Source organism: Hypanus sabinus (assembly GCF_030144855.1).
Source record: "Hypanus sabinus isolate sHypSab1 chromosome 24 unlocalized genomic scaffold, sHypSab1.hap1 SUPER_24_unloc_4, whole genome shotgun sequence".
Lineage (NCBI taxonomy): Eukaryota > Metazoa > Chordata > Chondrichthyes > Myliobatiformes > Dasyatidae > Hypanus > Hypanus sabinus.
The window spans coordinates 1,027,000-1,043,425 of NW_026778947.1; the positions used below are offsets into that span (position 1 = coordinate 1,027,000).

General features: G+C 56.0%; 1 protein-coding gene across 2 annotated transcripts in view; it reads right to left on the reverse strand.

Moving 5' to 3' along the window:
• Positions 1 to 2,605: 2,605 nt before the first annotated feature.
• Positions 2,606 to 16,426, reverse strand: part of LOC132385510 (properdin-like) — a 119,140-nt gene continuing 105,319 nt past the window's right edge. The window contains exons 6-9 of one of the 2 annotated variants that reach the window (XM_059957637.1): positions 8,023 to 8,196; positions 7,540 to 7,728; positions 5,440 to 5,554; positions 2,606 to 3,158 (exon numbers count right to left, since the gene is read on the reverse strand). In XM_059957637.1, coding sequence (XP_059813620.1) covers positions 3,023 to 3,158; positions 5,440 to 5,554; positions 7,540 to 7,728; positions 8,023 to 8,196 — 614 coding nt within the window. In that variant the 3' untranslated portion in view covers positions 2,606 to 3,022. The remainder of the gene's footprint in view (positions 3,159 to 5,439; positions 5,555 to 7,539; positions 7,729 to 8,022; positions 8,197 to 16,426) is intronic. The other variant, XM_059957639.1, reaches the window with a different exon arrangement.

Consider the following 16,426-nt stretch of genomic DNA (forward strand, 5'->3'; position numbering starts at 1 on the left):
GGAACGGACCTGGCCACATGGGGGAGGGAGAAGGGAACGGACCTGGCCACATGGGGGAGGGAGAAGGGCACGGACGGGGCCACATGGGGGAGGGAGAAGGGAACGGACGGGGCCACATGGGGGAGGGAGAAGGGAACGGACGGGGCCACATGGGGGAGGGAGAAGGGAACGGACCTGGCCACATGGGGGAGGGAGAAGGGAACGGACCTGGCCACATGGGGGAGGGAGAAGGGAACGGACGGGGCCACATGGGGGAGGGAGAAGGGAACGGACGGGGCCACATGGGGGAGGGAGAAGGGAACGGACGGGGCCACATGGGGGAGGGAGAAGGGAACGGACGGGGCCACATGGGGGAGGGAGAAGGGAACGGACCTGGCCACATGGGGGAGGGAGAAGGGAACGGACGGGGCCACATGGGGGAGGGAGAAGGGAACGGACGGGGCCACATGGGGGAGGGAGAAGGGAACGGACCTGGCCACATGGGGGAGGGAGAAGGGAACGGACCTGGCCACATGGGGGAGGGAGAAGGGAACGGACGGGGCCACATGGGGGAGGGAGAAGGGAACGGACGGGGCCACATGGGGGAGGGAGAAGGGAACGGACGGGGCCACATGGGGGAGGGAGAAGGGAACGGACGGGGCCACATGGGGGAGGGAGAAGGGAACGGACCTGGCCACATGGGGGAGGGAGAAGGGAACGGACCTGGCCACATGGGGGAGGGAGAAGGGAACGGACGGGGCCACATGGGGGGAGGGAGAAGGGAACGGACGGGGCCACATGGGGGAGGGAGAAGGGAACGGACCTGGCCACATGGGGGAGGGAGAAGGGAACGGACCTGGCCACATGGGGGAGGGAGAAGGGAACGGACGGGGCCACATGGGGGAGGGAGAAGGGAACGGACGGGGCCACATGGGGGAGGGAGAAGGGAACGGACGGGGCCACATGGGGGAGGGAGAAGGGAACGGACGGGGCCACATGGGGGAGGGAGAAGGGAACGGACCTGGCCACATGGGGGAGGGAGAAGGGAACGGACGGGGCCACATGGGGGAGGGAGAAGGGAACGGACGGGGCCACATGGGGGAGGGAGAAGGGAACGGACCTGGCCACATGGGGGAGGGAGAAGGGAACGGACCTGGCCACATGGGGGAGGGAGAAGGGAACGGACGGGGCCACATGGGGGAGGGAGAAGGGAACGGACGGGGCCACATGGGGGAGGGAGAAGGGAACGGACGGGGCCACATGGGGGAGGGAGAAGGGAACGGACGGGGCCACATGGGGGAGGGAGAAGGGAACGGACGGGGCCACATGGGGGAGGGAGAAGGGAACGGACCTGGCCACATGGGGGAGGGAGAAGGGAACGGACCTGGCCACATGGGGGAGGGAGAAGGGAACGGACGGGGCCACATGGGGGGAGGGAGAAGGGAACGGACCTGGTCACATGGGGGAGGGAGAAGGGAACGGACCTGGCCACATGGGGGAGGGAGAAGGGAACGGACGGGGCCACATGGGGGAGGGAGAAGGGAACGGACCTGGCCACATGGGGGAGGGAGAAGGGAACGGACCTGGTCACATGGGGGAGGGAGAAGGGAACGGACCTGGCCACATGGGGGAGGGAGAAGGGAACGGACCTGGCCACATGGGGGAGGGAGAAGGGAACGGGACCTGGTCACATGGGGGAGGGAGAAGGGAACGGACCTGGCCACATGGGGGGAGGGAGAAGGGAACGGACCTGGCCACATGGGGGAGGGAGAAGGGAACGGACCTGGCCACATGGGGGAGGGAGAAGGAAACGGACGGGGCCACATGGAGGAGGGAGAAGGGAACGGACCTGGCCACATGGGGGAGGGAGAAGGGTACGGACCTGGCCACATGGGGGAGGGAGAAGGGAACGGACGGGGCCACATGGGGGAGGGAGAAGGGAACGGACCTGGCCACATGGGGGAGGGAGAAGGGAACGGACCTGGCCACATGGGGGAGGGAGAAGGGAACGGACCTGGCCACATGGGGGAGGGAGAAGGGAACGGACGGGGCCACATGGTGGAGGGAGAAGGGAACGGACCTGGCCACATGGGGGAGGGAGAAGGGAACGGACGGGGCCACATGGGGGAGGGAGAAGGGAACGGACGGGGCCACATGGGGGAGGGAGAAGGGAACGGACCTGGCCACATGGGGAGGGAGAAGGGAACGGACGGGGCCACATGGGGGAGGGAGAAGGGAACGGACCTGGTCACATGGGGGAGGGAGAAGGGAACGGACCTGGCCACATGGGGGAGGGAGAAGGGAACGGACGGGGCCACATGGGGGAGGGAGAAGGGCACGGACGGGGCCACATGGGGGGAGGGAGAAGGGAACGGACGGGGCCACATGGGGGGAGGGAGAAGGGAACGGACCTGGCCACATGGGGGAGGGAGAAGGGAACGGACCTGGCCACATGGGGGAGGGAGAAGGGAACGGACGGGGCCACATGGGGGAGGGAGAAGGGAACGGACGGGGCCACATGGGGGAGGGAGAAGGGAACGGACGGGGCCACATGGGGGGAGGGAGAGCCATAGTATGCCACAGGAAGTTGGAGGCCGTGTCTGAGGGTGAGTGGGTTTTGGACAGTCAGAAAACAAACGAGACATCAGTAAGCAGGAGCCACACTTTACTATGAGAATCCTGGCAGCAAAGAGACTGCGAACCACTGGAACCAGAGCATCTTCACTCAGCAACCTGCAGGAACAGGTGCATCAGACTGCACTCGCCGTCTGCCCACCCACCCTGAGGGTCATGTGTGTGACCCAGGTCTCGGTGATGGTCAGTGTGTGTGTGACCCGTGCCCCGGTGACGGTCAGCATTTGTGTGTGAGTGAGAGACCCGTGTCCCAGTTTGGGTGTGTCAGATCCGTGTTCCCGTGACGGTGTGTGTGTGTGTGAGAGAGAGAACGGTGACGGTCCATGTGCGTGTGACCCATTTCCCAGTGATGGTCAGTGTGTGTGTGGGAATGGCACCCCAGTCACATTCGCTGTGACTCCAACCTCGATCAGTCGCAGGCCGGGACGTTGTGGCAGGGTTTGGTTTGAACCACCTCCCTCTCCTGGCCGTCCAGCTGCTCACAATAGTAACGGGGTTCTCCTGAGAACACTACCGATACCTTCTCCACTTCCCCCCTGTGGTCCCTGTGTAGAGAATCCATTCGTACCATCAGGCATTGAGACACTCCCTGTGCTGGAACTGCACACCCTCTACTGAGATTCCCCCTTCATCCGCAACCCTGTTGGACAGGGAATCCATTGCGTCAACCCTGCTGGTACTGCTATCCTCATCCTACCTCTCCTTTCAACAAGCCCCCTCCACCTTGACTCCGGGACCCCTCTGCTCTCTCTGCACTATGAGGGCCACTGTCTGGCTTCTCCTTGCCCTTGACCTGCTTGTCCTCCCTGTGGAGACACACCGTGTGCAATCTCTCCATTGTCAAGCCACTTCATCCTTCCCTTCTGCCATGTGGCTCCTCTCTGGCCTCCCCTCTTCACTCTGAGATCCCTCTGCCCCCTCGCTCTGCTCTGAGATCCCTCTGCCCCCTCCCTCAGCTCTGAGATCTCTCTGCCCCCTCCCTCCACTCTGATCCCTCTGCCCCCTCCCTCCACTCTGAGATCCCTCTGCCCCCTCTTCACCCTGGGATACCTCTGCTCCCTCCCTCCACTGTGATCCCTCTGCCCCCTCCCTCCACTGAGATCCCTCTGCCCCCTCCCTCCACTCTGAGATCCCTCTGCCCCCTCTTCTCCACTGAGATCCCTCTGCCCCCTCCGCTCTTGAGATCTCTCTGCCCCCTCCCTCTGCTCTGATCCCTCTGCCCCCTCCCTCCACTCTGAGATCCCTCTGCCCCCTCCCTCTGCACTATCTCTCTGCCCCCTCCCTCTGCTCTGAGATCCCTCTGCCCCCTCCCTCAGCTCTGAGATCCCTCTGCCCCCTCCCTCAGCTCTGAAATCCCTCTGCCCCCTCCCTCAGCTCTGAAATCCCTCTGCCCCCTCCCTCCGCTCTGCCCCCTCCCTCTGAGCCCTCTGCCCCCTCCACTCTGATCCCTCTGCCCCCTCCACTCTGATCCCTCTGCCCCCTCCCTCCGCTCTGAGATCCCTCTGCCCCCTCCCTCTGCTCTGAAATCCCTCTGCCCCCTCCCTCTGAGCCTTCTGCCCCCTCCCTCCACTGATCCCTCTGCCTCCACTCTGAGATCCCTCTTCCCCGTCCCTCTGCTCTGAGATCCCTCTGCCTCCCTCCACTCTGATCCCCCTGCCCCCTCCCTCCACTGAGATCCCCTGCCCCCTCCACTGAGATCCCTCTGCCCCCCGCTCTCCCTCTGCCCCCTTCCTCCACTGAGATCCCTCTGCCCCCTCTGCTCTGAGATCCCTCTGCCCCCTCCCTCCGCTCTGATCCCTCTGCCCCCTCCCTCCACTGAGATCCTACTGTCCCCTCTTCTCCTCTGAGATCCCTCTGCCCCCTCCCTCCACTCTGAGATCCCTCTGCCCCCTTCCTCCACTGATCCCCTGTCCCCTCCACTGAGATCCCTCTGCCCCCCGCTCTCCCTCTGCCCCCTTCCTCCACTGAGATCCCTCTGCCCCCTCCCTCCGCTCTGATCCCTCTGCCCCCTCCCTCCACTGAGATCCCTCTGCCCCCTCCCTCCACAGATCCCTCTGCCCCCTCTTCTCCACTGAGCCCTCTGCCCCTCCCTCCGCTCTGATCCCTCTGCCCCCTCCCTCCGCTCTGATCCCTCTGCCCCCTCCCTCCGCTCTGATCCCTCTGCCCCCTCCCTCCGCTCTGATCCCTCTGCCCCCTCCCTACACTGAGATCCCTCTGCCCACTCCCTCCACTGAGATCCCTCTGCCCCCTCCGCTCTGATCCCTCTGCCCCCTCCCTCCGCTCTGATCCCTCTGCCCCCTCCCTCCACTGAGATCCCTCTGCCCCCTCCCTCCACTCAGATCCCTCTGCCCCCTCTTCTCCACTGAGATCCCCTGCCCCCTCCCTCCACTGTGATCCCGCTGCCCCTCCCTCCACTGAGATCCCTCTGCCCCCTCCCTCCGCTCTGAGATCCCTCTGCCCCCTCCCTCCACTGTGATCCTGCTGCCCCTCCCTCCGCTCTATCCCTCTGCCCCCTCCCTCTGAGATCCTACTTCCCCCTCCCTCCGCAATGGGAACACTCTATCTTCCCCCTCCATTCTGGGACCATTCTGTCTTCACCATTCTGGGGAGCCTCAGCCCTGCCCTTCTGCTGTTGTGCCCCTCCGCCCTGGAATCCCTTCATCCCGGGACCACTCCATCCTACCCCACCAACCCAGTATCCCTCTGCCTTGGGGTCCCCTTCGGTATAGAGACACTCTGCTTGTCTGCTCCAGCCCCTCTCCCTCACAATGACTTGGGAAAATTCCGCTCTCCCTTTCTACCTCCGTCCGGGCCCCCAGCACTTACGCGTAGGGAGGGTAAGTGGGTTTGCAGATTCTCCTTCGGCTCTGGACACTGCCCTCTCCGCAGGCCGGATTGCACAGTCCCCAGTCTCCCCAATCCGTCCAGAAGCCCTTTCCATCTACAGGGGAGAGGCACCATCTGAGACACTCATTGGAATGGAATTCTTATCCTGTCTCTCCCATGGCGACTCACTCCCCTCACCCCCTCACCTGTGACCATCCTTGCATTCACCCCCATCTCCAGCAGCCCTCCCCATCCCTTTCCCGACTGGAGATTCCAGAGGACTGGAAAATGTCATCCCATCCTTCAAGAGGAAAGGAAATTATAGGTAGCCTTATATCAGTGGTTGGAGTTAATGGTTAAAGCTGAGTTTTCAGGGTACTTGGAGGCACATGATAAAATAGGCCAAAGACAGCATCTTTTTTAAAAAGGGAAAATCTTGCCTGCCAAATATGTTGGAAACTTTGAGGAAATAACAAGCAGGATAGAGAAAGATGAGTCAGTGGATATTGCGTACTTGGATTTTCAGAAGGCCTTTAACAAGGTGCCACAAGAGTATGCTTAACAAGTTAAGAGCCCATGGTATTACAGGAAAGATATTAGCACGGACAGAGCAGTGACTGATTGGCAGGAGGCATAGATGGGAATAAAGGGGGCCGGTGACTAATGGTGTTCCACAGGGGTGTGTGTTGGGACCACTTCTGTTTACATTGTATGTCAATGATTTGGATGAGGGAATTTCTGGCTTGTGGTAACGTTTTCAGATGATATGAACCCTGGTGGAGGGGCAGGTAGGGCTGAGGAAGCAGGGAGTCTGCAGAACGACTTGAACAGATTGGGAAAAAGGGCAAAGTGGCAGATGGAATATAATGCTGGGAAGTGTATGGTCATGCTTTTTGGTAGAAGGGAATAAAGACACAGACTGTTTTCGAAACAGGGAGAACGTTCTTGTGCAGGATTAATACGATCACAGGATCTCTGGTAAATCACCTTTCCTAAAGGTTAGCTTGGAGGTTGAGTTGGTGGTGAGGAAGGCAAGTGGAATGTTCGTATTAATTTTGAGAGGGTTGGAATATAACAGCTGAGGCCTCTCTTGGAGTATTAATTTTGAGAGGGTTGGAATATAACAGCTGAGGCCTCTCTTGGAGTATTAATTTTGAGAGGGTTGGAATATAACAGCTGAGGCCTCTCTTGGAGTATTAATTTTGAGAGGGTTGGAATATAACAGCTGAGGCCTCTCTTGGAGTATTGTGAGGAGTTCTGGGACCCTTATCTAAGAAAGGAGGCGATGACATTGGAGAGCGTTCAAAGGAATGAAAGGGTTAATGTATGCAGAGAGCTTGATGGCTCTGAGCCGTACTCACTGGAGTTTAGGTCTGGATAGAGTGGATGTGAGAGAATGTTTCCTATAGTGGGGTAGTCTAGGACCAGAGGGCACAGAATAGGGGGAAGTCCATTTAGAACAGAGATGAAGAGTGATTTTGTTAGCTTGAGGGTGGTGAATCTGTGGAATTCATTACCCAGACAGTCATGGAGGGCAAGTCATTGCGTGTATTTAATGCAGAGTTTAATAAGTTCTTGATTAGTCAGGAAGAAGGCAGGGTTGAGAGAGATAACGAATCAGCCATGATGGAAACAGCATCATTAGCCAAATGGCCTAATTCTGCTCCCATGTCTTATGGACTCTCCCTCGTCCATTACCTCCAACCCTCCAGTGTTGGTTCACTATCGCTGACCATTCCCTCATCCATTCATTGCCCAAACCTCTCCCCTGTCTGTTCCTCAAACTTTTTCCCTGTCCATCAACCCTTCCCCTCCCTTGTCTGTCCCCAAGATCCCTCCTCCATCCATTCACCTGGACCCCTCCCCTGCCTGTTCCTCAGACCCTTCCCCTCCCCCATCCGAGCCTCCGGACCCTTCCACTCCCCTGTAGGTCCACCAGCCCCCTCCCTTGTCAGAAAACCCAGAGCCCTCCCCTCTCCAATCTGTCGCCAACAGCCCCCCGATCCCTCACCTCTCCTATCCGAACCTTGGACTCCCCTCCTTGCCCAAGACCCCTCCCCTGTCCATTCCCAAACCCCTCCACCGCCAAGCTGGACTCACAAAAGCAGCCGTCGGCATCATAACAGCTGCGTACGTTGATGATGCTGCCAGGACAGGGCTGGCCACCGTGATCCCTCCCCCAGCAATTCCTTGTCCTCTTCTGCTGCCCCGGGTACTCCTGGCAGCTGATGTTGAAGCTGCGTCGTTCACAGTGAGTCCAGCGACTCCACGTGCCCCACACACCGTCCACTGCCGGTGGAGAGACCACTCACTGAAGTATGGTGCAATGCGCCCGCTCCGCGCTCTCCCTCCAGTGCTCCCTCTACCATCACCCTCCCCTCCCCTCTCTGACCTCTCCCTCTCTTTCCTTTCTGCCCACTCCATCCCTCCCCCTCTCCTCTCCACCTTCTTCCTCTCTCTTTCCTCTGTGCCCGCTCCCTCCCCCTCCTCTCTGCCCTCTCTCTCCAGCATTCCCACTCCATTCCCCCCTCTCTTTCCTCCTCCTTCCCCCAGTGCTGCCCCTCCTCTCCCTCGCCACCATACCTGGACAGTGAACATGTGTGTTGCACACCCCGTGGGTGGTGTCACTGCCGGAACAGTAAGCCCCCCCATGTCTGGGTGCTGGCTTGTCGCAGGATCTCCGGTAAATCACCTTCGCAATGCCACAGGACACAGGGCAGGGGCCAGTTGTAACCCATGACCCCCAGTTACCAGGCACTGTTGGGGGAGGAGAGAGACTGAGTCAGGCCTGGCAATGCAGCTTCCACCCCCTCTGCAGTGGGACCATCCCCATTCCCCTGCCCCTCTGCAATGAGGCCCTTCCCCTTCCCCTCCGCTGAGGGACCATTATCCTGCCCTTTGCTAGGGTGCTTAACCCTTCACCGTAAGGATCTCCACTCTCCCTATTGTGGCTAATTCACCCCTCTGTGGTGGGGGCCCCCCACTTTCCCCCTCCACTGTGGGACCATTCCTCCACTCTGTTGTGGGGAACCCCACCCCTTCCTCCAGACAGAAGAAGGAACAGGTACTGTTTCTCTGGGCAGAAAATCCTACAGATTCTCTGGCGAAAACAGTTCCTCCTCATCTCCATCCTAAATATATTCCCCTGTATTGAGGCTACATCCTTTAGTTTTTATCTCACCTACCGGTGGAAACAATTATCCTACCTCTATCTTATCCATTTCTTTCCCAATTTTATATAATTCACTAAAATCCCCTCTCATTCCTCCAAATTCCAGTGAGTACAGATAGTCCCAGGCAACTCATTCTCTGTTCGTAGGCCAACCCACTCATCTCCGGAATCAAGCTGGCGAACAGCCTCCAAAGTCAGAGTCTTTAGTGATGATGAACGACCACCTTTCGAAGGGTCGAAACATACACTGAAAGGTGCCATTTACATCAACAACCAACATAGTCCAAGGAAGTGCCAGGGTCCCTATGCATTTGGTGCCAACCTAGCATGCCCCAACCCTAATCCGTACACCTAGCATGCCTGAACCCTAACCCGTACACCTAGCATGCCTGAACCCTAACCCGTACACCTAGCATGCCTGAACCCTAACCCGTACACCTAGCATGCCTGAACCCTAACCCGTACACCTAGCATGCCTGAACCCTAACCCGTACACCTAGCATGCCTGAACCCTAATCTGTACACCTAGCATCCCTGAACCCTAACCCGTACACCTAGCATGCCTGAACACTAATCTGTACACCTAGCATGCCTGAACCCTAACCCGTACACCTAGCATGCCTGAACCCTAACCTGTACACCTAGCATGCCTGAACACTAATCTGTACACCTAGCATGCCTGAACCCTAACCCGTACACCTAGCATGCCTGAACCCTAACCCGTACACCTAGCATGCCTGAACCCTAATCCGTACACCTAGCATGCCTGAACCCTAATCTGTACACCTAGCATGCCTGAACCCTAACCCGTACACCTAGCATGCCCGAACCCTAACCTGTACACCTAGCATGCCCCAACCCTAATCTGTACACCTAGCATGCCTGAACCCTAATCTGTACACCTAGCATGCCTGAACCCTAACCTGTACATCTAGCATGCCTGAACCCTAACCCGTACACCTAGCATGCCTGAACCCTAATCCGTACACCTAGCATGCCTGAACCCTAACCCGTACATCTAGCATGCCTGAACCCTAATCTGTACACCTAGCATGCCTGAACCCTAATCTGTACACCTAGCATGCCTGAACCCTAATCTGTACATCTAGCATGCCTGAACCCTAACCTGTACACCTAGCATGCCTGAACCCTAATCTGTACATCTAGCATGCCTGAACCCTAACCCGTACACCTAGCATGCCTGAACCCTAACCTGTACACCTAGCATGCCTGAACCCTAACCCGTATATCTAGCATGCCTGAACCCTAATCTGTACATCTAGCATGCCTGAACCCTAACCCGTACACCTAGCATGCCTGAACCCTAATCTGTACACCTAGCATGCCTGAACCCTAATCTGTACATCTAGCATGCCTGAACCCTAACCCGTACACCTAGCATGCCTGAACCCTAATCTGTACACCTAGCATGCCTGAACCCTAACCTGTACACCTAGCATGCCTGAACCCTAATCTGTACACCTAGCATGCCTGAACCCTAATCCGTACACCTAGCATGCCTGAACCCTAATCCGTACACCTAGCATGCCTGAACCCTAACCCGTACACCTAGCATGCCTGAACCCTAATCTGTACACCTAGCATGCCTGAACCCTAACCTGTACACCTAGCATGCCTGAACCCTAATCTGTACACCTAGCATGCCTGAACCCTAACCTGTACACCTAGCATGCCTGAACCCTAATCCGTACACCTAGCATGCCTGAACCCTAATCCGTACACCTAGCATGCCTGAACCCTAACCCGTACACCTAGCATGCCTGAACCCTAACCCGTACACCTAGCATGCCTGAACCCTAACTTGTACACCTAGCATGCCTGAACCCTAACCTGTACACCTAGCATGCCTGAACCCTAATCTGTACACCTAGCATGCCTGAACCCTAATCTACACCTAGCATGCCTGAACCCTAATCCGTACACCTAGCATGCCTGAACCCTAATCTGTACACCTAGCATGCCTGAACCCTAACCCGTACACCTAGCATGCCTGAACCCTAACCTGTACACCTAGCATGCCTGAACCCTAACCCGTACATCTAGCATGCCTGAACCCTAACCTGTACACCTAGCATGCCTGAACCCTAACCCGTACATCTAGCATGCCTGAACCCTAACCCGTACACCTAGCATGCCTGAACCCTAATCCGTACACCTAGCATGCCTGAACCCTAACCTGTACACCTAGCATGCCTGAACCCTAATCCGTACACCTAGCATGCCTGAACCCTAATCTGTACATCTAGCATGCCTGAACCCTAACCCGTACACCTAGCATGCCTGAACCCTAATCTGTACACCTAGCATGCCTGAACCCTAACCCTAACCCTAACCCTAACCCTAACCCTAACCCTAACCCTAACCCTAATGCCTGAACCCTAACCTGTACACCTAGCATGCCTGAACCCTAATCTGTACACCTAGCATGCCTGAACCCTAACCTGTACACCTAGCATGCCTGAACCCTAATCCGTACACCTAGCATGCCTGAACCCTAACCCGTACATCTAGCATGCCTGAACCCTAATCTGTACACCTAGCATGCCTGAACCCTAACCCGTACACCTAGCATGCCTGAACCCTAACCTGTACACCTAGCATGCCTGAACCCTAACCCGTACACCTAGCATGCCTGAACCCTAACCTGTACACCTAGCATGCCTGAACCCTAATCTGTACACCTAGCATGCCTGAACCCTAATCCGTACACCTAGCATGCCTGAACCCTAATCCGTACACCTAGCATGCCTGAACCCTAATCTGTACCCCTAGCATGCCTGAACCCTAATCCGTACACCTAGCATGCCTGAACCCTAATCCGTACACCTAGCATGCCTGAACCCTAACCCGTACACCTAGCATGCCTGAACCCTAATCTGTACACCTAGCATGCCTGAACCCTAACCTGTACACCTAGCATGCCTGAACCCTAATCTGTACACCTAGCATGCCTGAACCCTAACCTGTACACCTAGCATGCCTGAACCCTAATCCGTACACCTAGCATGCCTGAACCCTAATCCGTACACCTAGCATGCCTGAACCCTAACCCGTACACCTAGCATGCCTGAACCCTAACCCGTACACCTAGCATGCCTGAACCCTAACCTGTACACCTAGCATGCCTGAACCCTAACCTGTACACCTAGCATGCCTGAACCCTAATCTGTACACCTAGCATGCCTGAACCCTAATCTACACCTAGCATGCCTGAACCCTAATCCGTACACCTAGCATGCCTGAACCCTAATCTGTACACCTAGCATGCCTGAACCCTAACCCGTACACCTAGCATGCCTGAACCCTAACCTGTACACCTAGCATGCCTGAACCCTAACCCGTACATCTAGCATGCCTGAACCCTAACCGGTACACCTAGCATGCCTGAACCCTAACCCGTACATCTAGCATGCCTGAACCCTAACCCGTACACCTAGCATGCCTGAACCCTAATCCGTACACCTAGCATGCCTGAACCCTAACCTGTACACCTAGCATGCCTGAACCCTAATCCGTACACCTAGCATGCCTGAACCCTAATCTGTACATCTAGCATGCCTGAACCCTAACCCGTACACCTAGCATGCCTGAACCCTAATCTGTACACCTAGCATGCCTGAACCCTAACCCGTACACCTAGCATGCCTGAACCCTAACCTGTACACCTAGCATGCCTGAACCCTAATCTGTACACCTAGCATGCCTGAACCCTAACCTGTACACCTAGCATGCCTGAACCCTAATCCGTACACCTAGCATGCCTGAACCCTAATCCGTACACCTAGCATGCCTGAACCCTAACCCGTACATCTAGCATGCCTGAACCCTAATCTGTACACCTAGCATGCCTGAACCCTAACCCGTACACCTAGCATGCCTGAACCCTAACCTGTACACCTAGCATGCCTGAACCCTAACCCGTACACCTAGCATGCCTGAACCCTAACCTGTACACCTAGCATGCCTGAACCCTAATCTGTACACCTAGCATGCCTGAACCCTAATCTGTACACCTAGCATGCCTGAACCCTAACCCGTACACCTAGCATGCCTGAACCCTAACCCGTACACCTAGCATGCCTGAACCCTAACCCGTACACCTAGCATGCCTGAACCCTAACCTGTACACCTAGCATGCCTGAACCCTAACCCGTACACCTAGCATGCCTGAACCCTAACCCGTACACCTAGCATGCCTGAACCCTAACCTGTACACCTAGCATGCCTGAACCCTAACCCGTACACCTAGCATGCCTGAACCCTAACCCGTACATCTAGCATGCCTGAACCCTAACCCGTACACCTAGCATGCCTGAACCCTAACCCGTACATCTAGCATGCCTGAACCCTAACCCGTACACCTAGCATGCCTGAACCCTAACCCGTACATCTAGCATGCCTGAACCCTAACCCGTACACCTAGCATGCCTGAACCCTAACCTGTACACCTAGCATGCCTGAACCCTAACCCGTACATCTAGCATGCCTGAACCCTAATCTGTACACCTAGCATGCCTGAACCCTAACCCGTACATCTAGCATGCCTGAACCCTAACCCGTACACCTAGCATGCCTGAACCCTAATCTGTACACCTAGCATGCCTGAACCCTAACCCGTACACCTAGCATGCCTGAACCCTAACCTGTACACCTAGCATGCCTGAACCCTAACCCGTACACCTAGCATGCCTGAACCCTAACCTGTACACCTAGCATGCCTGAACCCTAACCCGTACACCTAGCATGCCTGAACCCTAACCCGTACACCTAGCATGCCTGAACCCTAACCTGTACACCTAGCATGCCTGAACCCTAACCCGTACACCTAGCATGCCTGAACCCTAACCTGTACACCTAGCATGCCTGAACCCTAACCCGTACACCTAGCATGCCTGTACCCTAACCTGTACACCTAGCATGCCTGAACCCTAACCCGTACATCTAGCATGCCTGAACCCTAACCCGTACACCTAGCATGCCTGAACCCTAACCTGTACACCTAGCATGCCTGAACCCTAACCCGTACACCTAGCATGCCTGAACCCTAACCCGTACACCTAGCATGCCTGAACCCTAACCCGTACACCTAGCATGCCTGAACCCTAACCCGTACATCTAGCATGCCTGAACCCTAACCCGTACATCTAGCATGCCTGAACCCTAACCCGTACACCTAGCATGCCTGAACCCTAACCTGTACACCTAGCATGCCTGAACCCTAACCTGTACACCTAGCATGCCTGAACCCTAATCTGTACACCTAGCATGCCTGAACCCTAACCTGTACACCTAGCATGCCTGAACCCTAACCCGTACACCTAGCATGCCTGAACCCTAACCTGTACACCTAGCATGCCTGAACCCTAATCCGTACACCTAGCATGCCTGAACCCTAACCTGTACACCTAGCATGCCTGAACCCTAATCCGTACACCTAGCATGCCTGAACCCTAATCTGTACATCTAGCATGCCTGAACCCTAACCCGTACACCTAGCATGCCTGAACCCTAATCTGTACACCTAGCATGCCTGAACCCTAACCCTAACCCTAACCCTAACCCTAACCCTAACCCTAACCCTAATGCCTGAACCCTAACCTGTACACCTAGCATGCCTGAACCCTAATCTGTACACCTAGCATGCCTGAACCCTAACCTGTACACCTAGCATGCCTGAACCCTAATCCGTACACCTAGCATGCCTGAACCCTAACCCGTACATCTAGCATGCCTGAACCCTAATCTGTACACCTAGCATGCCTGAACCCTAACCCGTACACCTAGCATGCCTGAACCCTAACCTGTACACCTAGCATGCCTGAACCCTAACCCGTACACCTAGCATGCCTGAACCCTAACCTGTACACCTAGCATGCCTGAACCCTAATCTGTACACCTAGCATGCCTGAACCCTAATCCGTACACCTAGCATGCCTGAACCCTAATCCGTACACCTAGCATGCCTGAACCCTAATCTGTACCCCTAGCATGCCTGAACCCTAATCCGTACACCTAGCATGCCTGAACCCTAATCCGTACACCTAGCATGCCTGAACCCTAACCCGTACACCTAGCATGCCTGAACCCTAATCTGTACACCTAGCATGCCTGAACCCTAACCTGTACACCTAGCATGCCTGAACCCTAATCTGTACACCTAGCATGCCTGAACCCTAATCTGTACACCTAGCATGCCTGAACCCTAATCTACACCTAGCATGCCTGAACCCTAATCCGTACACCTAGCATGCCTGAACCCTAATCTGTACACCTAGCATGCCTGAACCCTAACCCGTACACCTAGCATGCCTGAACCCTAACCTGTACACCTAGCATGCCTGAACCCTAACCCGTACATCTAGCATGCCTGAACCCTAACCGGTACACCTAGCATGCCTGAACCCTAACCCGTACATCTAGCATGCCTGAACCCTAACCCGTACACCTAGCATGCCTGAACCCTAATCCGTACACCTAGCATGCCTGAACCCTAACCTGTACACCTAGCATGCCTGAACCCTAATCCGTACACCTAGCATGCCTGAACCCTAATCTGTACATCTAGCATGCCTGAACCCTAACCCGTACACCTAGCATGCCTGAACCCTAATCTGTACACCTAGCATGCCTGAACCCTAACCCGTACACCTAGCATGCCTGAACCCTAACCTGTACACCTAGCATGCCTGAACCCTAATCTGTACACCTAGCATGCCTGAACCCTAACCTGTACACCTAGCATGCCTGAACCCTAATCCGTACACCTAGCATGCCTGAACCCTAATCCGTACACCTAGCATGCCTGAACCCTAACCCGTACATCTAGCATGCCTGAACCCTAATCTGTACACCTAGCATGCCTGAACCCTAACCCGTACACCTAGCATGCCTGAACCCTAACCTGTACACCTAGCATGCCTGAACCCTAACCCGTACACCTAGCATGCCTGAACCCTAACCTGTACACCTAGCATGCCTGAACCCTAATCTGTACACCTAGCATGCCTGAACCCTAATCTGTACACCTAGCATGCCTGAACCCTAACCCGTACACCTAGCATGCCTGAACCCTAACCTGTACACCTAGCATGCCTGAACCCTAACCCGTACACCTAGCATGCCTGAACCCTAACCTGTACACCTAGCATGCCTGAACCCTAACCCGTACACCTAGCATGCCTGAACCCTAACCCGTACACCTAGCATGCCTGAACCCTAACCTGTACACCTAGCATGCCTGAACCCTAACCCGTACACCTAGCATGCCTGAACCCTAACCCGTACATCTAGCATGCCTGAACCCTAACCCGTACACCTAGCATGCCTGAACCCTAACCCGTACATCTAGCATGCCTGAACCCTAACCCGTACACCTAGCATGCCTGAACCCTAACCCGTACATCTAGCATGCCTGAACCCTAACCCGTACACCTAGCATGCCTGAACCCTAACCTGTACACCTAGCATGCCTGAACCCTAACCCGTACATCTAGCATGCCTGAACCCTAATCTGTACACCTAGCATGCCTGAACCCTAACCCGTACATCTAGCATGCCTGAACCCTAACCCGTACACCTAGCATGCCTGAACCCTAATCTGTACACCTAGCATGCCTGAACCCTAACCCGTACACCTAGCATGCCTGAACCCTAACCTGTACACCTAGCATGCCTGAACCCTAACCCGTACACCTAGCATGCCTGAACCCTAACCTGTACACCTAGCATGCCTGAACCCTAACCCGTACACCTAGCATGCCTGAACCCTAACCCGTACACCTAGCATGCCTGAAC